This window comes from Sardina pilchardus, chromosome 9, assembly GCF_963854185.1.
Source record: "Sardina pilchardus chromosome 9, fSarPil1.1, whole genome shotgun sequence".
Lineage (NCBI taxonomy): Eukaryota > Metazoa > Chordata > Actinopteri > Clupeiformes > Clupeidae > Sardina > Sardina pilchardus.
Genome location: NC_085002.1, coordinates 16,979,318 through 17,003,034, shown reverse-complemented (window position 1 = coordinate 17,003,034; position 23,717 = coordinate 16,979,318). Strand labels below are relative to the sequence as shown.

At 43.1% G+C, this 23,717-nt stretch overlaps 3 protein-coding genes and 1 long non-coding RNA gene across 4 annotated transcripts in view; 2 read left to right on the top strand and 2 right to left on the bottom strand.

The window, feature by feature from the left end:
- Positions 1-212: 212 nt before the first annotated feature.
- adnpa (activity-dependent neuroprotector homeobox a) lies at positions 213-8,044 on the bottom strand. Its single transcript, XM_062546046.1, has 4 exons — positions 7,462-8,044; positions 6,355-6,473; positions 6,057-6,143; positions 213-5,805 (listed from the first exon to the last, which is right to left on the bottom strand). Exons 2-4 carry the CDS (start codon positions 6,460-6,462, stop codon positions 3,178-3,180), a joined length of 2,823 nt encoding a protein of 940 aa, XP_062402030.1. The 5' UTR covers positions 6,463-6,473; positions 7,462-8,044; the 3' UTR covers positions 213-3,177.
- Positions 8,045-8,138: 94 nt separating this feature from the next.
- Positions 8,139-14,028, bottom strand: si:dkeyp-97e7.9 (DEP domain-containing mTOR-interacting protein). Its single transcript, XM_062546047.1, has 9 exons — positions 13,830-14,028; positions 11,455-11,633; positions 11,104-11,227; positions 10,298-10,476; positions 9,670-9,876; positions 9,145-9,276; positions 8,940-9,010; positions 8,664-8,768; positions 8,139-8,568 (listed from the first exon to the last, which is right to left on the bottom strand). The coding sequence occupies exons 1-9, from the start codon at positions 13,952-13,954 to the stop codon at positions 8,443-8,445; spliced, it is 1,248 nt and encodes a 415-aa protein (XP_062402031.1). The 5' UTR covers positions 13,955-14,028; the 3' UTR covers positions 8,139-8,442.
- Positions 9,182-23,717, top strand: part of LOC134092894 (uncharacterized) — a 21,750-nt gene continuing 7,214 nt past the window's right edge. Inside the window, exons 1-2 of the long non-coding RNA XR_009940265.1 lie at positions 9,182-9,294; positions 10,251-10,492. This is a non-coding gene — a long non-coding RNA (uncharacterized LOC134092894). The remainder of the gene's footprint in view (positions 9,295-10,250; positions 10,493-23,717) is intronic.
- mafbb (v-maf avian musculoaponeurotic fibrosarcoma oncogene homolog Bb) lies at positions 16,634-18,825 on the top strand. The gene has a single exon (XM_062546045.1). The coding sequence runs from the start codon at positions 16,887-16,889 to the stop codon at positions 17,901-17,903; it is 1,017 nt and encodes a 338-aa protein (XP_062402029.1). The 5' UTR covers positions 16,634-16,886; the 3' UTR covers positions 17,904-18,825.

The window sequence follows — 23,717 nt, the reverse complement described above, 5'->3', positions numbered from 1 at the left end:
ATATAAATGTTTGGTTTCAATATTGCTTACATGTTTACTGTGTATAGGCTATTTCAACTTCTCTCTGAAGCTTACTTCCTCTTGAATGGAAATATACTGTACATAGAAGCTCATGAAAGACATAAAAGCTTTAGGTTTAGAGCAAGTGTGTGCATGATGTATCCAAAAAAAGTGTTCACATGAGTCAAATGCTTGCTTTTGAGATGTGTTTAATATAAGAGCCATTTTGTATTTTGTTTCAGCAATAGCTGGATTTGTGTGTAGAGCTTTGAGAAAAAGACAGAGCTAAGTGTCAGTTGTAAAAAACTGTTAAGATCTTGGCATATCCTATCCTGACATCTTTCATTATGAAAGTGACATGCCAGCTGAATGGTACATCAGTTATCAGTATGATGATGGGCACATGATGGGCAAGACATCTCTCATAAGATACCTAGATAACATCTCATGGCCAAAGCTAATAAGATGTCATTACACATGATCAAGAGCTGTCTGAAAATCACTAATAACTAATGATATCCTCACCAGAGAAAGTGTATCCAAGTTAAAAGCTCTGGTTGAGAGCGCAAGATGCTGTGGCTGAAAGGTAGACTATGGCCTACACATTTTTTAATTTTTAAATGGTTTATTTGCAGACTGATTATTTAGCATGCATAAATCTATACCTCAGAGCAGACTAAGCCTTGTCAAAGCCCTGTGATCTTTGGCGCCCCCCTGAGGGTGGCCCAGACCATGGGTTAGGAACCAGGGGATCAGTGGTCAGCCAGTTAGCGTCGTAGTTGTCCAGTCAGCTGTCACCATCTTTAAAAACTGGCGCTCGATGTGCGCTCACTTCCGGTCTTTTTTTCAGAAGCAAGTTGGCTGCCATATTTGGTGGGCAAGAGTATGTTGTCTAGGTGTTTCCAAGCAGCCATTCCACATGGATATCAATTGTGGACATCTGTATGGCACCTACTTGGCTTGTTTGTGAAAATGTGGACAGAAGGGAGTTAGACACCATTTTTAAAGACGTTGCAGTCAATTAGGTAGATTTTTGCATGAGGTTGCTAGCCTAGCATCACCAGCTGCAATTGAAGCAGTACTTGATAGTGATCTTCAGGTCTATATATTACCTCCATAGTCTATACCAGCAACTGCTATGACATGTTTAACTGTTAGTCTTATGCCTCAAGAGATAGATTACGCTCTGTTCTCAATCTTAGATTATCCATCTCTTCCTGCCTTCAGAGTTTATCCCCAGTATATCCATCTCTTCCTATACTTTCTCCTCAAATATGTGCATAGAGAACAGTCCAAGACAAAGACCATATGAAGTGATTGCCCCCCTCTGGTGAACTGCATCACCACAAACAGAAAATAATTCAGAATGAGGCATCTTAAATAGAAGCAAACTGAGAGCAGGATGTTTGAACACCAGTGTGGATATTGAGAGAATCACATTAGAGAAAAGTTGAGAACAACTCCCTGCATTTGAATTTTACACCGACCAGCTTTCTATGTGGTGTCTCAACAAAAGTTCACTTTTTATTTATTTTTTTTCAAAAGGAGTTTGTTCAAAATAACTACATAATTTAACAAAAAAGATGCTACACATTAGTCACACAGAGGACAAATACCTAGCATTCAGACAGTGAATAATAATCATGACTGCCAACATAAACATTTCTGAGATCCTTACACAAACCCTCACATTCAAAAAAAAAAAAGGGGAAAAAAGAAAAGTAAAGAAAGAAATAACGTGGGCATCTGTCTCTGAATGATAACAGAATAATCGTATTTCTCCCCCCATCATATATAAAAATACAAAAACACTTGTCGGGTTTCATAGCACAATAAGACGGTAATTAATAAACACTGTATTAATTTAATTCATTTCAGGCAAATCCCAACATAGTTTATGAAAAAGGCTGACAAATGTAGTAGAGTCTCAAGAATTACACGAGTGTTTGAAGCTTTCAATCAATCTTATGGGGTACAAATCTGATTAGATTAGATAAACAACATCTGCACAGCTCTTCAATGATTCAAAAGATCATTTCCAACTGGCAATAGGAATTCACCAGTACTGCCATGGCTAAAAGAGAAATGAAGTCCTCAGAAAAGCTAAATCTACAGTGTCCACATCATGCAAGTTATTAAGACCACTAGAATAGTGTCATCCTCCCAGGGACAATAGTCTACACGAAACCTTGTGTTTGTGCCCTTTTTAGAAAACAACGTATTCAAGCTTGTACAGGTAGATTTAGCTCAAAAGAAAAAACAAACATGTTTTTTTTTTTCATCTGATTATTATCCTAAGCGTCTTAATGTTTGAAGCACTTGAAACCACAAAGCAGGAGCCGAGAGAGCACACATACTCACTCACCCACAACTTTCACTCAAACATCTGGTGTGATCTCCCAACCTGCATCCTTGGGACTAGCTGAGGTCTTTAAGTCTACAAGAGCCATTCACATTCAGAGCTTTAACATCTGAGGGATGTGAGGATGTTCTCTGTGTGAGGGAATGGTCTGAAGCCAGGAAGAATGCCAAAAGAAAAATAAATAGGAAATAAACAGAAAAGTTATCAAATGCATGAGATCATCTTCTATAAGTTGAAAAGTTACTATCGGTATGACACAATTTCGATTACTTTTTGAAATTAGGCTACGCTTGCCTTTTTTATTGACAAAAATGAAAAACAAAAGAGAAAACCCATTTTTTCCATGATTTTTAGCAACTACTTGTTAAGAATGATTAAATAGAGGGAAATGCATATAAAATATACACAAGAGACACTTAAATTATACAATTTGGGAAAATAGAGGTCCATGTTCATCTCAGTCAAATCCAAATAGTACTTCCAGCAGGCAATTTTTCATCACTGCCGTTGATACACTTCAACATCACTGAAGTGATGGAATCTACCATCAAAATGCATATTTTTTTTCCTCAGTCAGCACAATGTATATTTTTCAGCACAACGGTTTTACCAGAGTGAATCAAATATTTTTTTTTATTTTTTTTTAATTGCTGTTACTTTGAATTAGCCATGTCTTCTCTGTGTAACCATTTCCTCTAGTATAGCCATACACAAATGGTAGGGAGGTCAATATTCTCATTAAGTCAGAGTCAAGTCTAATGTGGAGAGATACAGAGATTGGCAGCAAATTGGGAGGATGGTCAATGTCCTGTCGCTCACCTACCCACCAACCCCACTTCCTTCCCCTGTCCTTCAAAAATACCAGCTGGTCTATAACTGCTATCGTCGAGGGTCACTGAGCCACGGGCCCACGTCTCCTCCTCAGGGCTGGATACAGACAGAGAGCTGTCCATGTTCTTGGCTGCATCTCTGGCCGAGTGGCCCGTAGATGGTCCATCTATGAGTCCAGTTAAACTACGTGAGGAGTTCTCTTGGGGCCTCGGCCGTCTCTCCTGAGAGAGGAACACCGGCTGCTGGCCCAAGTGGCCACCGGTTCCCCTTGCCAACACGGTATGAGGTCGCTCGTAGGGCTTAGCGTAACTGGTCGTCTCTTCTACATCAGAATCGCTATCAGAGTCAATGGATATGGGTTCTTGATAAGAGCCGGGTTTCGGCGTGAAGGCACTGTTGCTCGGCTTGTTTAGACTACCCTGTCCTGCGATCACAGGCTGCCTGATGACAAAGTGTTGGATTGCTTTGGCATTCTCACTGTGATGAAAGCCTCCAGCATCCTTCAATCTGGATTTAGTAATCTTTGAGAGCCTGCTGTCGTCATCATCCGTGCCCTCGAAATACCACTGCGGGTCAAAGTCCAAGTCGTGCTTGACTTGGTTGACAGCACGCATGTTGAAGCCGAGCAACACAACAGCCTTCCTCGTGACGAAGTCTCGCTCACATGAGCGGCGCCGGTTGGCAAAGTGGCTGGAGACATCAGACTTCCATAGCCAGAGGCTGGCCGCGAGCTTCTCCACCTCGCGCTGCGACGGGTAAGGGTGGCAGTTGAAGTAGGCAGTGAGAAAAGCCTTACGAGCCTCATAGGTCTTCTCCGCATGGCCTTTGGGATCCAAAGCCAACACAACAGGTTCCTCGGGCTTCTCCACAAATATAGTGGGGTAGCACCTGGTGTGGTCCACCATTTTCCTCTTTTTCGCGTCCAGACCATCAGGCGGAGGCAGCTCACGTTTCAGAGTCCCTATGCCTGGGGGGCGCAAGGTGGCCACAGGCTTGGTGCCCTGACCAGCCCTAGCAGTGCTAGGCCTGGCTGTACCTCCCTGAGACTGTGCCACGCCTCGACAGTGCACCAGGTGCAGCGTGATGGTGGAGGCAGTCATGGTGCTTGTGTATACACCGAGGCAATGGATGCACTTGTAGGTCATCTTCTTCTCCACAGGGTGCATTGTCTGGATCACCTGGTGACGCTCCCGCAGATGGAGAGACAGGGCTTCAGAGATGGGCCCTTTCAGGATGGAAAAGCAGAGGGGGCATAGGGTCTTGCCGACCTCCGTCTTAGGTGTCAGACTCGCTGGAGGCACCTTTGGGGCCGGTGACTCGTGCTGACTGTCTGGTATCTTGACATGCACTTTCTTGGCTTCAGACAAATGGCTCTGACCTGTGGCGGACGGTTCAGAGGCGTCCTTCATGTTGTAGGTAGTAACGATCAGCTGGACGTTCTTGGGCTTGCCAAGAGCAACAGTGAGGTCAAAGGTTAGAGGAGACTCGCCAGGAACAGTCTTCGTGTCCTCGGGACAACACTGGCGTTTGTGTGCTACAATTTTCTCCACTTCGTTGAACGTTGTGTAGCACATCGGGCACGAAAGCCCGTGGACCAGCAGGTGACTCAGTAGTGTGTCAGTGGGCAGGTAGCGGTTGCAGTACAGACACTTGCTAGTAAAGTTATGGATCTTCATGATGTACTTGGCCATCACTCGCACCTTCTCTGCCTGGTGCTCCTTCTCAAAGTGGGCACTGTATGCACTCTCTGGGAAGAGCTGACTGCACACTGTGCAGATCTTCCACTTCTGTGTTTGAGCAGTAGACACATTATGCGGCTTCTTGACCGGGATGGGATCACACACGCCCAACAGTTTTGCACTGTCAGCAGGGCCCATACGGATAGGCTGCCCCATAGGAAGCTTATACCCTATAGTATTTTGCTTCAAGTGATCCAAAACTGGTATCCCCTGCATTTTGGGAGGGACCATGCGGTTCATCTGCTGAGGTGTCTGAGGTCGCCAACCTCCAGAGGTCATGACCGCTCCTCTTGACAAACCTGCCTGATATGAGGGTCTGGACACGGGGATGTTAGTGTGGCCAATCAGTGCAGTGACTTGGTATCCAATCTTCTCATGGAACTCGACCACGTGCTGCACCAGTGCCTCATAGGAGCGTGGTGCAAACTGACAGATCTTGCACTGGATGCCATTTATGCCAGCACCAGAGCCATTACCACCTGACTTGTTCTCAGAGTCCGTGTCCACATAGGCCTTAGCCACATGCTGGAAGTGCTCGCGATAAATATGCCGACGCACTACGTTGTACAGGGGGTCTTGGTAGGTGCACGTCTTGCAGAAGTACACAGCCTGGAGTGAGCCGTCCTTCATCGCCATCATGTTGGCCTGGTTGGACGTCATGGTCTGACGGAAAGCATTGTTGGCCGCATGGAAGAGCCGCACATGAGTCTCCAGGGACCTCTTGTTGCCGCTGTACATGCAGTAGGGGCAGTTGAGTAGAATGTGCTTCTCGTAGTCCTGCCTGTGCACATTGCGGAAGTGGTTCTTGTATCCCGAGAAGTATTTGGAAGAGAACGGGCACTCTGAACAGCAAAACTGCTTTGATCTGTAGTCCTGTAGGACATTGCAATCACAAGAGGGGGGGGAAAAAAACTATCAATCAAAAGAAAGATCTGCACACTGTGACGCTCCCATAAACTTAATTCAGTAAACTTTCGATCATATAGATCTTTGTCAGGAAAAAAATTATAATAATTCAATGTCATTAACTAGGCAAAGTTATAAAACTGGTTTGATTAATTTTGCCAACATACCAAATATCACTCAGTCACAGAAAATAAATACATTTTGACTTCGATTCATACCTGTGGTTTTTGTGGATACCACAGACAGACATCGTCCCAGCCAAGACTCTTCACATAATGATCATCAGGACCAAACTCCTTGAAATCCTGTGCATAACAAGGAAATATTTAACATAATACCTCATTCAATGATATACATTTGCACTGACATATTTAACACCTGTGACATGACAGCAAGGGTTGCATTTTACATTTTCAATGTCCTAAATGTCAGACCTCTGTACTTTATGTCTAGCCTGGACCTTTGCATTTGAAACTTAAACAGAGTACCAAAAATAACACAATCTTATGATTTTACCTCAACATGGTCCTTGCAGTACTCCAATCCAATGTCAACAAGCACTTTTTTCACCGACTTCCTGGCCTTTCGTATCCTGGTGAGGTTGTTCACCGGTAGCTGAAACATCTTTGCTGCTGCTGGGGAGCAAAAAAAACCTCACGATTACAGGGTGCAGTTTCAGTTATTATAGTTATTCAGCTACACGACATACGAGAGAGGATAATCAAGTAAGGTTTTGCCATGTTTTCTTCCCCCCGCAGAGTCAACAGGGAGCATAACAAACTCGGCAATTGTGCTGTGATACAGGCAACAAGGGGCCATTATGAAACCGATTTTCTTTTAACCAGCGGTGTGCATGCTCCCGCCAGAAAGTCATGAACTCAAAACTCAGAATAATGGAGTTCTGTACGAAGATTATTAACTCTGGTAGGACACATGTAGTCTAACAACGGACTAGTTTTAAGGAAACGGCAACAAAGCAGTGCATTGCAAAAAATAATCACGAACTGTTACTTCGCTTATCCAGCGCTGCTTAGTTATCTGATAGCAAACGCTAACGTTACTTCAGCTAGCTCACTACATTATTGAACATCTAAAAAATGGGGAGATGCAATCAACGACAGGCCAGTTGGCTAAGGAAATAGCTAGTCAACACACTTACGCTAACGTTATTTCTCTGCAACAAAAGGGGAAAACGGCTATCGCTGGCCGCTGGCTAGTGGCTAGCGAACACCAGCTAACTGACTAGCTATATGTCTTGGATAGCAATGGGTATGTCACTGCGTATAACATTAGAGTTGCTATTGTAGCTAAAGCAGGCCAAACCTACGTTAGCTGCCTGGCTAGGTCTCAATCTATACATCCAATCTAATTGTTCTAACTCGTAGCTGGCAGCAGACGCTAACGTGAGCATCCAAATGACGAGAACACTTTCAGTTTGATGGACAGTGAACTAATCACACATTAAACTTTCACCTCGTGCCCCTGATTGCCATAACAATTGTATCTCGCGGGCTATCTTAGTTTAGATGGTGTTTACAGTAACGTTAGTCAAGCGATTCAACCCCGAAAACTGGCAGACAATGCTTTATGTTACGTACTGAAAATAGCTTTACTATTATCTACCTCTCTTTCTTGCGGGACAGCAAATATTTCACCCCTCAGGGACAGTACGTTACTCCATCCAAACCGCAGGACAGAGGAGACCGACTCCAGTTTATTGTGTCCAACCCGGTGCTGCAGTTGTCCTTCGTCTAAACTCGGCTGCCGGTGGGGCTGAGCAACTCATCCTGATCATCTGTGCCATGTGTTTCAGTAAATGAAATATGCCCAGTTGCTGAGGTGCACGCTGGCCTGTGCGAAGCAGTGTGTTGTTCTACAGTGGTCAGATTGTCCTCAAATCAAATACACAACGAAGAAGCATCATTGACGGCAAGTTTTCCTATATCGAGACCATTCCTCATCATGGCTCGGGCCAAGCCTGTCCAAAATGGCGAATCGAGTACAGCGGAAGTGACATATATTTGTGTAAAACTTAAAAGAAAAAATCTCGTATCCAGATGCAGCGAGCGCGAACTTGTTCTAAACACAGAGGTGGATGGACACCGCAGTAAATAGCGACCTCGTTATCGGCTACATTTGTATCAAACAAAGTAGCGTGTCCCCGGCCGAGAAGAAACATAAGAAAAACACGACTGGCCAGCAAACATTGCCGATTTGCCAACACCGCCAGTAGGGGGGTATGGTTTACTCAGACATCAGCATTATTTCATACATTTATTTATCATAGCCACCTCAAACACCACGTGCAGACAATCAGAGTGCCGTTTATTAACTTCATTAAATGATACTTTTCTCTTTAGTCTGGCAAGTCCAAACAAATAGGCCAGGCATAGTTTAGGCATTAATAAGCTGGCATTTATATTGGCTATCAACTGGACTATGGGCCTACCCTCTAGGCCTATTCTGCATGTGGTCAATTACCATAGTTATGGCGTAGTCAGTTTGCTGATAGCTATAGCAAAAAGTGAAACCAAAATCATAAACACGAGAGCTGTACATAAATTAATGTTACATGGATGATGCCCTGGCTGATTGCCATATAGGTTAATCAATTGGCTCCATCACTTCCAACACCACAGTACGAGGTCCAGACATCACAAGCTTTCTCAGTGTACGGTAATCCAGATGGAGGACACTGCGCCCATTCACTTGGCAGACAAACTGACGCACCTGCACGGGTGAGACAACAGAATAAGAGAAAAGTTGATGAGCATTTGTTTGGTGTGTGTGTGTGTGGGGGGGGGGGGGGGGGGTATATATTCTACCTTAACCCCAGCAGTTGCTGCAGGACTGCTGGGATCCACAGCTTGCACATAACACGGGGATCTTCCCCTAACCACAAAACCCCAACCCAAAGCATCTCCCAACACCTGTGAACATACACACACACACACACACACACACACACACACACACAAATACACACATTCATCGAGAAACATAGTCATGGAATGATCAGTGGAGATGTATAACAGTCATTTTTCTGTCATTTATCAGGAAAAAAAGTAAACACACGTAAGAATAGTCTTGCTAAATCTTACCGTTAAAACCCTCCTGAAGAAAGGAGCACCAGGGGACAACAGTTCCTCACAGGTGACATTTCTCCTCAGCACTGTCGACATTAGGACACAAGTGGTCAGTGAAAGAAATCCACAGTCATGAAAAAAAAAATATTGTGGTAAATGTTTATTTCTGTGTTGTGCACTGTATCTCTACTGTGGTGTGTCATGTAAACTCATGAAGCACCTGATTTGGGGTTGCACCTCACCACAGGCCCTGAGGCGAGGGAGTGGGCATGACTGTAACTGCCAGTGACTGGCTGATTTGTCAGGCTGCTCCGACGCGATCCTGATGCAGTCTTCGGTTCAGAGGGCTGAGCTAGAAATATCAGCAACGGTATAATAACTACAGTTTTTCAGTTTGTCGTCAATGTCATTTATTAGTGAAGAGTTAATCGCCTTCTCCCAGCAGCTATCCCTCCCATAACCTGGTAATTGTTTGTGTCAAGCTTGACCAATTCCACAAGAAGCGATTTTACAAGAAGCCACATAGTTGCCAACTGCATTACTCTTCACAATAAATTAGCATCTACAGTTTGATACTAACCCTTACCGGTGTGGCAGGAATGTTGGAAAATTAACATTCTAAAGAATATCTTGGTTCAAGAATTTAAGAACCTTGAATGTTGCGGAATGGAATCTTGTGTTAGAATGTTCAAAACCCACCCTTTTAATGGTACTAATAATTGGTGATGCTAAACACTATACACACTTGACAAGAAGGTGGTGTTTCCATGTGTGGAGGGGTTCTTGCGCAGCATGAAGGGGCTTTCAGCTCCTTCCTCCTGCCTCGATGGAGCCACACCCTCCTCTTCACGCTGGTTCTCGTTCAGCAGCTCCGAGAGTCGGCGGCGGCGGCGGAAGTTAATGCAGAATTTGTACAGGAGCCCGCTGTCAAAGAAGTGGTGCTTCAGAGAGACTATATAGGGAAGATAGCAAGAAGAGATCATATAGGAGAGAGGGATAGTTACGGAAAATAGAAGAGAGAATAATAAAGGAAGAAGTGGTAAGAATGAGACATGAAAGGAGAAATGTGGAGTCCGTAGAGGCAATATCAAATGAGGAGACTATTGTGTCTGCTGTTTGTGATGGTGGTGACTACCACAAATATGAGATGAAGGGGGAAGATCTTCCTGATATTCTCTGAGGGTGTGAAACATTAGAAATACAATGCTGAAAAGTTACTGGACATTTTCCATATGAGACAAAGAGGGTAGGAACGTTTCTGTGATTTTGTGGTTCTCAAAAAAACCTCAGAAACATTTCAACGTTCATGTTCTGCTTTGTTCACAGCCGCGTTGACCTAGCTCAGGAGGAGGCGGACAGTGTGCCCCACTGACCGTGCTGAATGATGCCTTGCTCCAGCAGCGCCCTGGACAGCTCCAGCCCCTGCCGACGGCTGGGCACCTCTCCGTTCTGGAGCAACCAGTCGATGAACTGGCAGCCGGGGAAAGAGCGCTCATACATCACCTCTTTCTCCTCCCGCAGCTGGAGGATGGAGTCCTTGCCGCCGATGAGGCTGTAAAGAGGCACAGGTGGGTGGAGGGGGAGAGAAGGTGTTGTTGTTTGTTGTTGTTGTTGTTGTTGTTGTTGTTGTTGTTGTTTTCACATCAAATTTTCCACCTTTTAAGGTGATGATAGTTGGGGCAACTATTGTAGCAATGTTGCCACGTAATAACAGGATAGGTTGTTAATGTTCTGATTGCATGATCAGTTGCCCTCTGATGATTTACATTCTCCAAATTAAAATGTGTTGCAAATATCAGTAAATGCCAGAAAATAGCATCAGTATCATAGCTCAACAACTTTGCCCTAAAAGTTGCATGTGTATCATCACCTTTAGTCTTTTTCATATTATTTTCTGTCTGTCTTTCTCTCTTTCTTTTTTTCACTTATTTGTTCCCTCTGTCACTCCACTCCCTTTTTTCATTTCCCTGATTGTGAAGTTTGTCTGACTCCCCACTTTTAATCTTTTGTGAGAGGTTCTTAAATTCAGTAATACTGTGCGACGTCTCATAAGTAGGCCTAAGTAATCCACACCAACCATTTCAATTTTTAACTAGTGCAGATGGATTTGTCCAATAACATGACAGAAACATTCAGTATCAAAGGGTATTTTACTAAATGAATTTAAGCTAACTCTTACTGCTCATAAAGACTCTGCCCACGCATGAAGATCTTCACTTCAATGTTGAAGGGAAATGTGCCATCATCCTTCCTGAAGCGGTACAACATCTTGGCGTCCTTGAAGATGGGGCTCTTGTCACACACTGTAGAAGCAAACACACACACAAGAAAACATTTTCTTGAGCTCAGGAAATAAATCACTCAGAATGTACAGTATATGGATGCAATCATACACTCTTCCTTTCTCACATCTATTGCTATGTCAGTAAAGTAGTTTTCTTTTTCTTTAAATTGACTTATGTTTTTCTTATAAGAAAACTGAGTATCTATTCTCCCATCCCTTGTATTCCATAAGAAATAAGATGTGTACCATGGTGAACAATGTCATGGTCTATCAAGTGTTGCATGAGCAGGATGGCCACTGGACGATTTGGTGCCTCTTTGTGGCTTACCAACCAATCAATGACCTCATGTGCTACAAAGCAGTTTGGGTAGTTACGCAGGTGGTATCTGTGCTCTTTTATGAGTTTGCCGTCATGCAGTCGTAGTCTGCAAAAGAGGAAAACAGGGTTTCACATTTTTAATTAATATACAACTGTAAATCATTGAAAGTTGAGATGTGGCAACAAAAATGCTGGAAAAGTTTAAGGGCGTGATTTTGTGATCAGAGGCAATGAACATTGTTCTAAAGGGTTGTTCTTATGTTTCTTAATCAGTCATAGATGTTTTGGGCTACATCCTTTAAACCAATGAGAGCGACTTCTGTCATTCCCTAACAGCCGTGCAGCATCAAACAACGTGTCGGTATTTTGACAGTCAGCGCATTCAAAGGAATCTGCTTGTACGCGAGACCGTGTGTATAACACAGGGATTCCACTAAACCTTCACTAAAGTCTGTGTGTGCCTAGAGTATAGCCTACATGCATCTGCATTCACCTACTGTTTGAAGTCACATAGCCAGAGGGAAACTAACTTCACCGTGGTCTCATAGGCAATGACAAAACTATTTATTACTTACACTGTTGACTGACAAAAACGAAAACATAGGCTGAATAAAAATCCTAAGTATATTTATTCCGCAGATGAGTTGTTTGGGACTTGTTGCTAAAGGCTGCTCGTGACAGTCTTCAGCAGTGCTTAATATGTGCCTTTTGCTTTACACCAGTTTTTCTCAGACAGTGGTGTATTTTTTTGTAGAGAGTAAGATAGTGATTTTTGGATCTTGCGCCAGACCACACTCGTTTTGTTAATTGACACACCCCTGGACACAATGTTTAATTAAAGTGGAGCACATGGCGAAAAATTCATCACTGAATTGAGTGTAAGATAAGCCCAAGCCTTGCGTTACACTTTGTGCCAGGTGTATGATAGGGCCCACCCAATGTCTTTTTCATGGAAGACCTTGCATATTTTAGGAAAACAATGACAGAATTATTTCTGCACCTATTAGTGTTTTTCCATAGAAAGATTCCAGGCGCTAAAATGGCCTGTCATCAGTCCAGACCTGTCAAATTGGGTTCATCATGGAATAACATGGACAACATGATTAGGAAGAGCCCAGACTGTTGAGCAGCTGAAATCCTACACTATATTGCCAAAAGTATTTGCTCATCTGCCTTGACTGACGTATGAACTTCAGTCACATCCCATTCTCAATTCATAGAGTTTAATATAATGTCGATCCACCCTGTGCAGATATAACAGCTTCAACTCTTCTGCGAAGGTTCCCATAAAGTTCCCAAACTGTTCCCACAAAGTTGGGAGCATCGATTGTCAAAAATCTCTTGGTTAATGCTGAAGCATTCAGAGTTCCAGCTCGGGGATGGCCTTCCTGTTCCAACATGACTGTGCACCAGTGCACAAAGCAAGGTCCATATAACATGGATGACAGAGTTTGGTGTGGATGAACTTGACTGGCCTGCACAGTCCTGAGCCTCAACCCAATAGAACACCTCGGGGATGAATTAGAGGAGAGACTGAGAGCCAGTCTCCTCATTTAACATCAGTGCGCTTCCGAAAGAATGGTCAAAAATGTTCATAAACACACTCCTAAACCTTGTGGAAAGCCTTTCCAGAAGAGTTGAAGCTGTTGTAGCTGTAAAGGGTGGACCAAAATCATATTAAACCCTATGGATTAAGAATGGGATGACTGAAGTTCATATGTGAGTCAAGGCAGGTGGGCAAATACTTTTGGCAATATAGTATATATCTGGCTGGAATGGGACAACATGTCCTTCTCAGAATTGGTCTCCACAACTCCTAAACATTTTCATAATGTTGTTAAATCAAGAAGTGAAGCACCAAAGTGGTAAACATGCCCTGTTCCCAACGTTTTTAATAACATGATGCTGGCATCAAATTCAAAATTAACATATATTTTCCATTAAATAGTCAAATTTGACATTTGACATGCTGTCTATGTAGCCTACTGTCTATGTCATTTTTATAGCTAAATATGGTTTTATGAGATTTGTAGATTATCACCGATCTGTAGATTATCACTGACGTCCCAACTTTTTCTGATTTGGATTTGTAGTCTGCACCTCTGTGAAAGACTAAATCAGCTGTATATTATGGTGTTCTAGTTGAGAGGCATGAGCTCTCTGCTCTGTGGGCAATTTATATTACACAGATCTCCAGCCAGTTCATACAGTTCGTACACCAGTTACATACAGTGTGTATGAGAGAGAATCTGCATTGCATTGATTCTCATCTCTCTCTCTCTCTGTTTCTCTCTGCCCTCACCTGAGTTGTTCTCCAGCAATCATAACTTCAGCCTTGTGTTGTCTTGACTTTACTTTCCTGTGGATGCTTCCCGTTCTTTCAATTTTTGTTCCATTCCCATTTTTGTTCCTTTCTGTTCTTTCCATTTTTGCTGTTCCGTTCTTTCTAGTTTCGCTGTTCTTTATTTCACATCTCTGTCCTCCTCAAAGTGCACTCAACTATCAACTATCTTATTGGTGGATTCTTTGTTTACCAAATACCAAAGAAAGGCCTAGAAGTACCCACTCACCACAATGTCGAATGATATTATGTACACAAATACAGTGGTCTGTACCTCACACACACTCACATTCTCTCTTGAGTGCTGTGTGCTGTGCTTTTTTCTCCCTCAACAGCACAGCATTGCACAAATGGAAAATTCAAAATGACAATTTTGCAGAAAAAAACACACATCGAAACACACATTGGGCAAGGCCACATGCAGCTTTGTATGGCAAATTACAGCACAGTCTTTCTACACATACTGTCATTCCTATCAGTGAAAGGACAGAGCTCTTTCACTCAGTCACCACCCCTTTCATCATTTTGTAGATCTGTTTCATGCTCATCTGGTGTCTTTTCAGCCCGCTGTCGACGGTTGAGATACTCACAGATTGAATGTTCACAAAGACGGTGTTGTCGGCCCTCTGTATCTCCCTCAATCGAAAGGCATTATCTGCCATCAACATGGCTCAAATAGCCTCCTGTCATATCTGTATGCTTTTCATACATTGTTTATATTACATAGCCATAATGTATTCCAATCTGATAAGGTAACTACTAATACACTGCACGTATTTCTATTTAATTTATATTACTCTAAACCACCTTCTGTAAACCAACTGTATACTGTCGACACTGCACTATATTTCTTGTCTTGTCTATACTTGTATATCACATTGCACTTTCTGCTTTTTTGCACTTAGACGCAAACTGCATTTTGTTGTCTTTGTACTTGTACTTTGTACTCTGCACAATGACAATAAAGTTATAAGTATATACTACTTTGATCCTGTGAGGGAAATTTGGTCTCTGCATTTATCCCAATCTGTGAATTAGAGAAACAAACACAGCACACACTAACCCGGAGCAGTGAGCTGCCTGCCACAGTGGCGCTCGGGGAGCAGTCAGGGGTTAGGTGCCTTGCTCAAGGGCTCTTCAGCCATGGATATGGGCCTGGTAGAGCAGTGCTCAATCACTTCTGCCGCCCACATTTTTGGAGATCAAACCAGCAACCCCTCGGCTACAAGCCCAAAGCCCTAACCCGTATGCCACGGTTGAATCTAATCTAATCTAAAATGTCTTACAGTATTTAGTCTTACAGTATTTATTACAATACTCCAACATTGCACCGTTTGACCAATCTTGGTAATTTAAGACCACGCTTAAGAACAAGGTCAAAAATGAATTCATGCCTATATACTTGGCCTCTTCTTCATCCTTCTTCTGTTTTATCTCCTTATCCTTCCATCCCATCCACACTGCTCCTCTTGCAGGCTGTTGACCCTGTTCATTTTCTTTGTTGTCCTTCCATGACATTGTCAGACATTGTATCACATTTATAGCACTGTACAGAAATTGTGTTCTGCTCTACGTAGGCTATATGCATGCTTGCCAATTGAGTGTTCTCCTCTGAGTCATTGCAGAGAACTGATTGATCATTAGTTCATCTAATTCTTCACACATAACCCTGCATAAGTGAAAGTTAAGATTCACATGAGACCACTTAATCAATTTAGGACACGTTTAGGATACCAAAAAGTGTGGTGATAAAGGTGGGCCTAATAGAAACATGCTTATAGATTATGTCAACTAGTTTTTTCAACACTTTTGCATGTAATGACTGAAGCAATGCAAAAAAATGTGTACTTGTTTTTGCGTAGGACTATTCCACAGGGAAGCAGTGTAAAAAAAAAAAAAGACCTACATGAGATAAGCAATTGATCATTTTTAAAAAGCAGACAATAAACACATAGACCTATGGATGTAGCCAAAGCTTTTTGTTTCAAGCTGTATGTCCAAGACAATGAGAAATTCATTTTTAATTGCAAAGTGACAAGGCCTATACCGTGAGGTTTGAACAAGCAGTTTTCAGAATGTGTAAATGCACCTCGACGACGGGGAAATAACCCCATTGAGCCACAAGGGTTTCGCGATTCGCAAGCACTTCAAAATGTTATCCACGAGGTGTCAGCAGGTCGCCTCCTTGCAAACTATTTCACCAGAAACAAACACTGTTTCGTGTTATGAGGAGCTCAAGTAAAGGAACTGATTATAGCGGCTATAGGTAGGCTATTTCATCAACTCTGTTTCTGGACTCAAGTCCTAGCACATTATCCGTATCCGTATAAGCATTTACTTTATTTGATTTTTTTTGAAGCGATTGATTTTTAAACAGACTTCGTTTTTTTTTTTTAAAGGTTACCACAATCATATGAATTTAATGAAACGTATTTGGCCTATTAGAAACTATACTGCGACCAACACACCAACATTTTGTGATCATCAAGAACGTTAGGCTATAAATAGGCTACATCGTAATTGTATAGTCTTCTAGTCTATAGTCTTAGCAATACTACCTTAATACTTTAAACCATAATAGTTTACCTTTATGATTTAAAAATCAGTTTGTTATCATAGACAATAAAATGTTTGTTACTCATCCATAAATCTTATCGCTCTTTGATTGGACGAAAGAGAGGAGGTAGTCCTCTCATACGCATGACATCACGAAACGCTGCTTCAATAAGAAGGCGTGCTGCTTTGACAGCTTTAACACGCCGGAGTTTGTATCCGTTGAGGCCGTGCGCTCGAACGCTCGGTAACTGCTGACGTGCAGTTTTTATAGGACGGTTTGGCTGTGTCTTACGACAAAATCTCGAGAGTTTCTGTTGCAAGCCTGACTCCTACAGTGATATTTAAGGATTTTTATCGGACTTCATGAGATCCTGCAGCCGGGTTTTCGTCGGACATCGCATGCGTAAAAGGCAAGTGTTGACGAGAGCTCTTGACCACGTCGCCTATTGAAATAAAAAGAGCATGGCTGCTGAACTGCACCACTTGAGTGTTGCAAAAAATCAAACTGGACTGGAATTCGGAAACGACTTTGACTTCATGAAATTTGACGTGAAAAAGGAACATATACTGGGACTTGACCGCACCTTCATTCAGCCGTGTAGCCAGGTCCAAACTCCAGGCTCATTGTCTACAACACCAATGAGCACCCCTTGCAACTCCGAGCCCTCGTCGCCTGGCTTTAGTCCAACCGGGCAAAGGAACAACCAAGAAGAGTTTTACTGGACCATGTCAAGTGGCGCGTATCCCTCTCATCTGGAACCGCACAATTTGGGGTTGACACCAGAAGATGCAGTGGAGGCCCTTGTTGCAAACTCAGTTCACGGTCATCCATCGTCACCTCAGATGCACTCGTCTTATCAGCCGACGGAGTTTGACGCGTACAGAGCAGCGCATTATCCAACGCAGCATCCCGTCCCACTCCATCAGCAGCAGTACCCGGGACTTCCACATAATTCCGGCGCACTTCAGAGCCACCCTGGGGCGCAAAATCCAGGAAAAAGCGAATACCTTCACAGGCAAGACCTCAGCGATCTGTCTCCATCAGTGTCTGATGAGCAACTCAGCCTACAGCAAGCACAGCATCAGCAGTACCACCCAACTCGACACGGCCGAAACCAGGGCATTGAGAACCGTTTTTCAGACGACCAGCTCGTGTCCATGTCTGTGCGGGAGCTCAACCGTCACCTCCGGGGCCTGACCAAAGAGGACGTGATCCGCCTGAAGCAGAAACGCCGGACCCTCAAGAACCGGGGTTACGCACAGTCCTGTCGCCACAAGCGTGTTCAGCAGAAACACAATTTGGAGCACGAGAAGACCAGTCTTGTGTCCCAGGTCGAGCACCTAAAGCACGAGCTGAACCGCTTAGTTAGAGAGAGAGACGCTTACAAACTCAAGTGTGAGAGTCTGGCTGGTGGCAGCGGTTACCGTGAAACTGGGTCTACCAGTGACAGCCCGTCCTCGCCCGAGTTTTTAATGTGAGTTTGTAACAGTACGGGACTGTTTACTGTGATGTTCAGAGCTAAGGTAATTGCTCTACAGACTGCAATAAAACTGGCTACTGTTTGACCAGGCTTTTTATGGAAAGGGAATTCCTTTCTTCAGGGGAACACTGAAGTGAACAGTTCCAAAGCCCAAAAGCCTCTATCTCATTTGCCTTTTCTTCATAAACATATTTATTCATAGTTTATTGCGCTATGATTCAGTGATTATCATGCAAAATGACTGTGAAGCAGCGGGAGAAACGAGTTGTGCTGGTCACCGATATGATTTCTCGCACTATTTCTTCCGTTTCATGTGCTAGGGCCTATGTTATGCAATGCTGATTGTTTTATCCTCTATTCAAAGTTTCTATGATAAGTCAGGGACTACAACTTTGTCTTCTGTTTGACTTTGGTACAGTTATTGAAATGTTCTTCTGATTTTGTACAGTTTATTCTCAAAACGAAAATGACACCAAATGTATTAGTCTATCCAAGTCACCCTGTCTCAGTTGAATGGTGAATATTTGTGTATAAAAGTTTGAAAACAATTATATTATGTTTATGTTCAGTAATTAAGTCTGCTAGAAGTCAGATCAGAACATATATTATCACCTCACTGGAAACATTGAATATTTTTTACAAGTGATATATTTCAGTGTAACCTGTCATATAGTAGGCTGTCTGGTGTATTTTGGAGATTGTTTGCTGGCCTTATACAAATTGATGGACTGAGTGTCCACCTCTGATTGTGATTGTAAATCCATTTAATGAAATGCTCAGCGCAGTCCGTTTAATTTTTACCTTTAGATATAATGAAGAGTTTTTGTTGATTTGTTTTAAATGGAATTCATTATTCTCTTGCTGTCCATCTTATAGGGAATGGGGTGTTTTGCAAGTTGTTCATTAAAAATCATACTGTACATTGTTGAATTGTTGCTTTTTAATTATCACTTTCAGTGTTTTCATTGCAGCTGAAGTGAATTACTCCATATTACATTCTTAATAGCTACTTTATTATTAATTCACAAGTTGCTAATTAGTCTGGCTAGCTAATACTTTAGCTAGTTACTTTAATTTACTTATTGCTAATATAATGTACTTACATTTTAAATTCAAGGCTATTTAGTTGCCTTGGGGACCCAAATTCAGTTAAAAGGACAAACAATTGTATTATTGTTTCCATTTATTGCTAAGAATTATTGTGACCTGATGACAGAGAGAGATCACTCTATTGCCACCTCTCTTGTTATTTGATCTAAATATATGCCCTTGTTAAATGTCCCCTCAGATTTGATGTGATGGTTTCTTGACGGTTTGAATTTCTTGCAGCTGGACATTTGTGTGTGTGTGTGTGTGTGTGTGTGTGTGTGTGTGTGCGTGTGCGTGTGCGTGTGTACTGCGTCTGTGGTGTGTGCACATTTTCAAGGACAGGCAATACAACAAGAGATGGCCAAAACAATGCCACCGTTGTGCTTTTCCTTCATCTCAGACTCACTGTCAGTGTGGACTGTCAGCTGAAATCTTGTCTGGAGTCACACAGAATACATTGCTGCACTGAAACTGAGCATGCTAAAAGTCCATCTGTGCAGCGGCATACAGTATGCGTGCATATTAGCAATGCACTCTATTGCTTATAAGGCCATGTTTAAAGGCATCATTGTAGATTTGGCAAAATGTCCAAAAATCACACAAAAATAAGGAATGTTTCTTTCATTACAGAGCAAACTTTTAAGATTCTGGCATATAAGAAAATAGTACCAGTAAATTAAAGATTAAATTGGAATGCCTTGGACTGACACTTCACTGGGAGATTGAGGAACTCTCATTTTCTTTTTTGAGAAGGGGAAATAGTTTCTATTTCAAACTGCCAAAGCTCAACCTGAATAAGATCGCACCAAGAGGCCTGTCCTCGTCGTGTTCTTGTCATTGTATCATCTGTATGGTACTGCCAGTAGTGTCCGTGTCAGTATGACCTTAGTCCAGAGAGGTTTAGTCGATATACTACAGGTGCAGTGGGATGAGTTTTAGAGAGAGTAATGACTTAAATGTTACCAGTTATATTATAATCTCTATGTTCTTCTTCTTGCCCTTATTGTCTTTGTCATCACTTTCTATTTTCTCTCTCTTTCTCCCTCTATACTCTCTCTCTCCCTCTCTGCCTTTCTAATGGAGCTCAGAGCAGCCTGTGCCACGACCATTCCCCGCCTCGGTGCCCTTTGACCAACCCATAGCTGGTCTGCTTCCTCTAGGACCCCTGGTTGCTGGTCGGTGGGGGAGGCACGGGGGTATTTTTCTGCCCAGCCTGAGAAGGCTGCGTGGGGGAGAGAGATAATGGCTGAGGTGGAAATCAGCCCCTGTCACCTCTGCTCTCTGGCCCAGAGGAAAGGCCCGGCGCAGCTCCACATAGAGGAAACGGCAAATAGCAGAAGGGGGGAAAAGGAGAAAACAAGAGAGAGAGGAAAAGAGCCACTGTGTTTATGCCTACATTTCAGTGCCTTTTCGTTTGAAAACAACTCAGAAAAGAAAAGAGCGTTTGGCAGACTGCTTAACAGTCCTGCTTCAAAACTCTGGTGAGGGAGTGCTTTTTGCAATCATTTTATAGACGTTGGTTGTATCGAGAGATGTTGGTCAACCTTTGAAGGAACAGTCTTCGGGGAAAAATGTCCCACTTTTTGTATTGTTTCCGTTACTCAGATGACCCTGGGTTATACTTTGGTATGACCTCTAATCACATAACTTAGTTTCACTTTTATTTATTGTGAAGAGAGGATGTTTGTTAAGAACTGGCAGGCAAAATTGAAGGAAAAGAAGGATGTGAAAGCATGATTTTGTTCGTATGAATGAGTATATGTGTGACGGTGTTTTCACAGGTTTGTAGATGCACTCATTGAGTGTTATATTCCTGCTACCAGTGTTGTGGGCTTCTGTTACATGTTGAGAAACGGTATTTCTGTGGTAGGCCTATATCTTCACTTGTGTGTGCATGTTGGCACGACTTAGCTTGTGTGTCTGTGTGCATGCCCGTCACAGCTTGCACACTTAGCAGAAAAAAGCGGTGAGATTATAAACTATGCTCTTCGCGTCCAAACTATTTGTTCATGGAGCATTCCTCTGCACAGGCCTGCTCTCCCAAGCTCCACACAGCAGGTGCCCCCCTCTGTGAACTCTGACCTTTGCCCGTGCTGTCAACTGGTCCTTAACAGTGTGCCTGTGCGGGAGTGACCTCGCCGCAGCGGCCCGGCCACCTGTGCTGCTCTGACGGCCAGTCGTGGAAGGGCCGTGACGGCTCACAGGTGCAAAAGCACTTTCTCACCCGTGAGCAGTCGGACGAGAGAGGAATTACGACACACTTTCTTTCTTTAGGGCCGTGCTGCTCATACGGATGTCGACAACACTCAATAGTGTCTGCCTGAAGGTTAAGTCAGCTGTTTGTTTCTCAAAGAAGGTCGTTCCATGGACACAGTAGTATACAGACATTTATGTGTGAAACAGTTCGGAAAGATTTTTTGGGGGGCTAAATCTCTACCTTCCTCAATATGTTTAATGTTGAAAAAAGCTGTTCTTCTTCAAATAGTTTTCAATATCATGGCGCAGAATTACAGCCGCACACATTAAATGTGAACAGTATGTGACAAAAACAGGAATTCAAAAGAAAACAAAAGAAAAAGAAAAGACAGACCATTTTTTATGCATTTTATTTGTATGTAAAATGTTAATATATACCATATGTCAAATATAACAGAAAAAAACAACTATGGTATAGTTCTTCTGGTCATCTATAGTATAGTTTCTTATGATAAATAACAGTAGGCCTACAGTAAAGTAGACAAAAAAGTATGTAATCTGTATGATAAGGAGCTCTCTATTGGTCTGTTCTCTGCTGGTTATGGCACTGTGAATGAGAGTGAGTTGATAACTGAAGGAATGCAGCTCGCCATGAATGTCACTGTTTGTTTTGCAATCCCACGCTCCAATCAACTCCCTGCTTGTCCTCTGATGGCAGAATCAGAATCATCTAGAGCAAGCCCACATGCTCCGGCTAATGACCGTTACACAACCCTGTCACATTGCATCCTCCATCTTAATATATATATGCATATATACCGTATCTATGAATAATAATATGTGTATTTGTAAAGATGTGATCATGTGTATTGTTTTATACACGCATTGTCTAGAGAAACACAAAGAAATACATATACATTAATCTATTCGCACAGATGATGAAACGTTATTGTGTGTAGGGTCGATGTGTTTTCTCAAGAAAAAAAGGGCGATTTTCGCTGTTTGCCACCCCTTTCACACGCTTGGGAGGGGTGCCATTGTAAAAGGCATTAGCCAGCTCTTTTTCTCGGGCATGTGATAGTGTGCCACAGGCCTGACCACCACAACCCCTCCCCCAACCCCAGTCCGCCACACTGCCTGCGGCTCAAGACTGAGTCAGCAGGAACCGAAGGTGTCTGCTTCCCCGTGGCGTCAAAGAAACACACACACACACACACACACACACGCGCGCACGCGCGCGCACACACACACACGCACACACAAGGCTGAGCAGAGAGAGAGAGAGAGAGAGAGGCGTGGGGGGAGGGGTGGAGAGGCAATGGAGGCAGAGAGAAAGGAGGGAAGAGAGGTTTGGATAGAGAATGAGAGAGAATAGGGGATGAGTGAAAAAGAGGTTTGAATCTAAAATGAGAGATAGAAAGAAGAGAAAGAGAAAGGGAGGAGAGCCTGGGATAGAGAGAGAGAGTGTGAGATTGAGTTAGAGGTCTGGATAGAGAAAGAGATTGAGCCTCAGAGAGAGAGAAGACAACACAGAGGATGAGAGAGAGAGGGGGAGAGAGAGAGAGAGGGATGGGGGTAGGGAGAAAGCGCAAGAGAAGCAGAAAGAGAAAGGAGGATAGAACAAGAGAAAGAGGGAAGTAAAAAAAGCAAGAGCCAGATGGGGGGATGAGCGAGGGAGGAGATAACAGATAAGCAAGAGGAGAGAGATGGAGACACCGCCAGAGGAAGACAGGAGCGCCCGAGAGAAAGATGGAGACAAAGACAAACAGAGACCAACAGCGCTCCGACTCCCCCCCCCCCTTCTCCTCCTCACCACCACCGGCCCTTTCACAAGGACATGCGTGCCGTGCCATGCCGTGCACACTCTCACTCCCTGCCGCACCTGATACCTCCAGACTTCGGCTATCACAATAATCACTGACATAAATACTTGTCTGGGTGACTGCAACCTTATCCAGCAGGATCTCATCAGGGCAGGGGACCTTTTCCCATTCCTCTCTCTCTCTCTCTCTCTCTGTCTTTATTTTTTGTTTTGCTGCTATTCTGATCCTGCGGAGGGAACAGGACAGTGGTGGTGGCTGCGGATCTGGAGCCCGTGTAAACAGCTCATTATGATAACTTTGCCCCCAGCGATTCTGCCCGTCCCACTTGTCAGCATGTTTTCTCTCTGATGGCCGGTCTGATTAGAAAATGCAAGGCGCCATCAAAATTTCCAGTGACATTCAGAGAGTGAGGTCATCACATTACATTATATGACACTACTGCAGGCCGGGGCGAACTGACAGTAAGGCCCATAAGTAGACTAATGGACGTGATGCTTTACATAGACGTGAATTGTGCCGTCTGTGTTTATTTTGTTACCAAAACACTATATGAAATAAGTGTATATATCAATAAAGAGAAGAGGAGGTTTGGCATAATTTTTACGATTAATATTTCTTTATTTCTGGAGCACAAACATCAATTTATGTTAAAGGAAATGAATGGGAAAAGAATAAATGTCAGAATAAATGGTAAAGTGGCATGT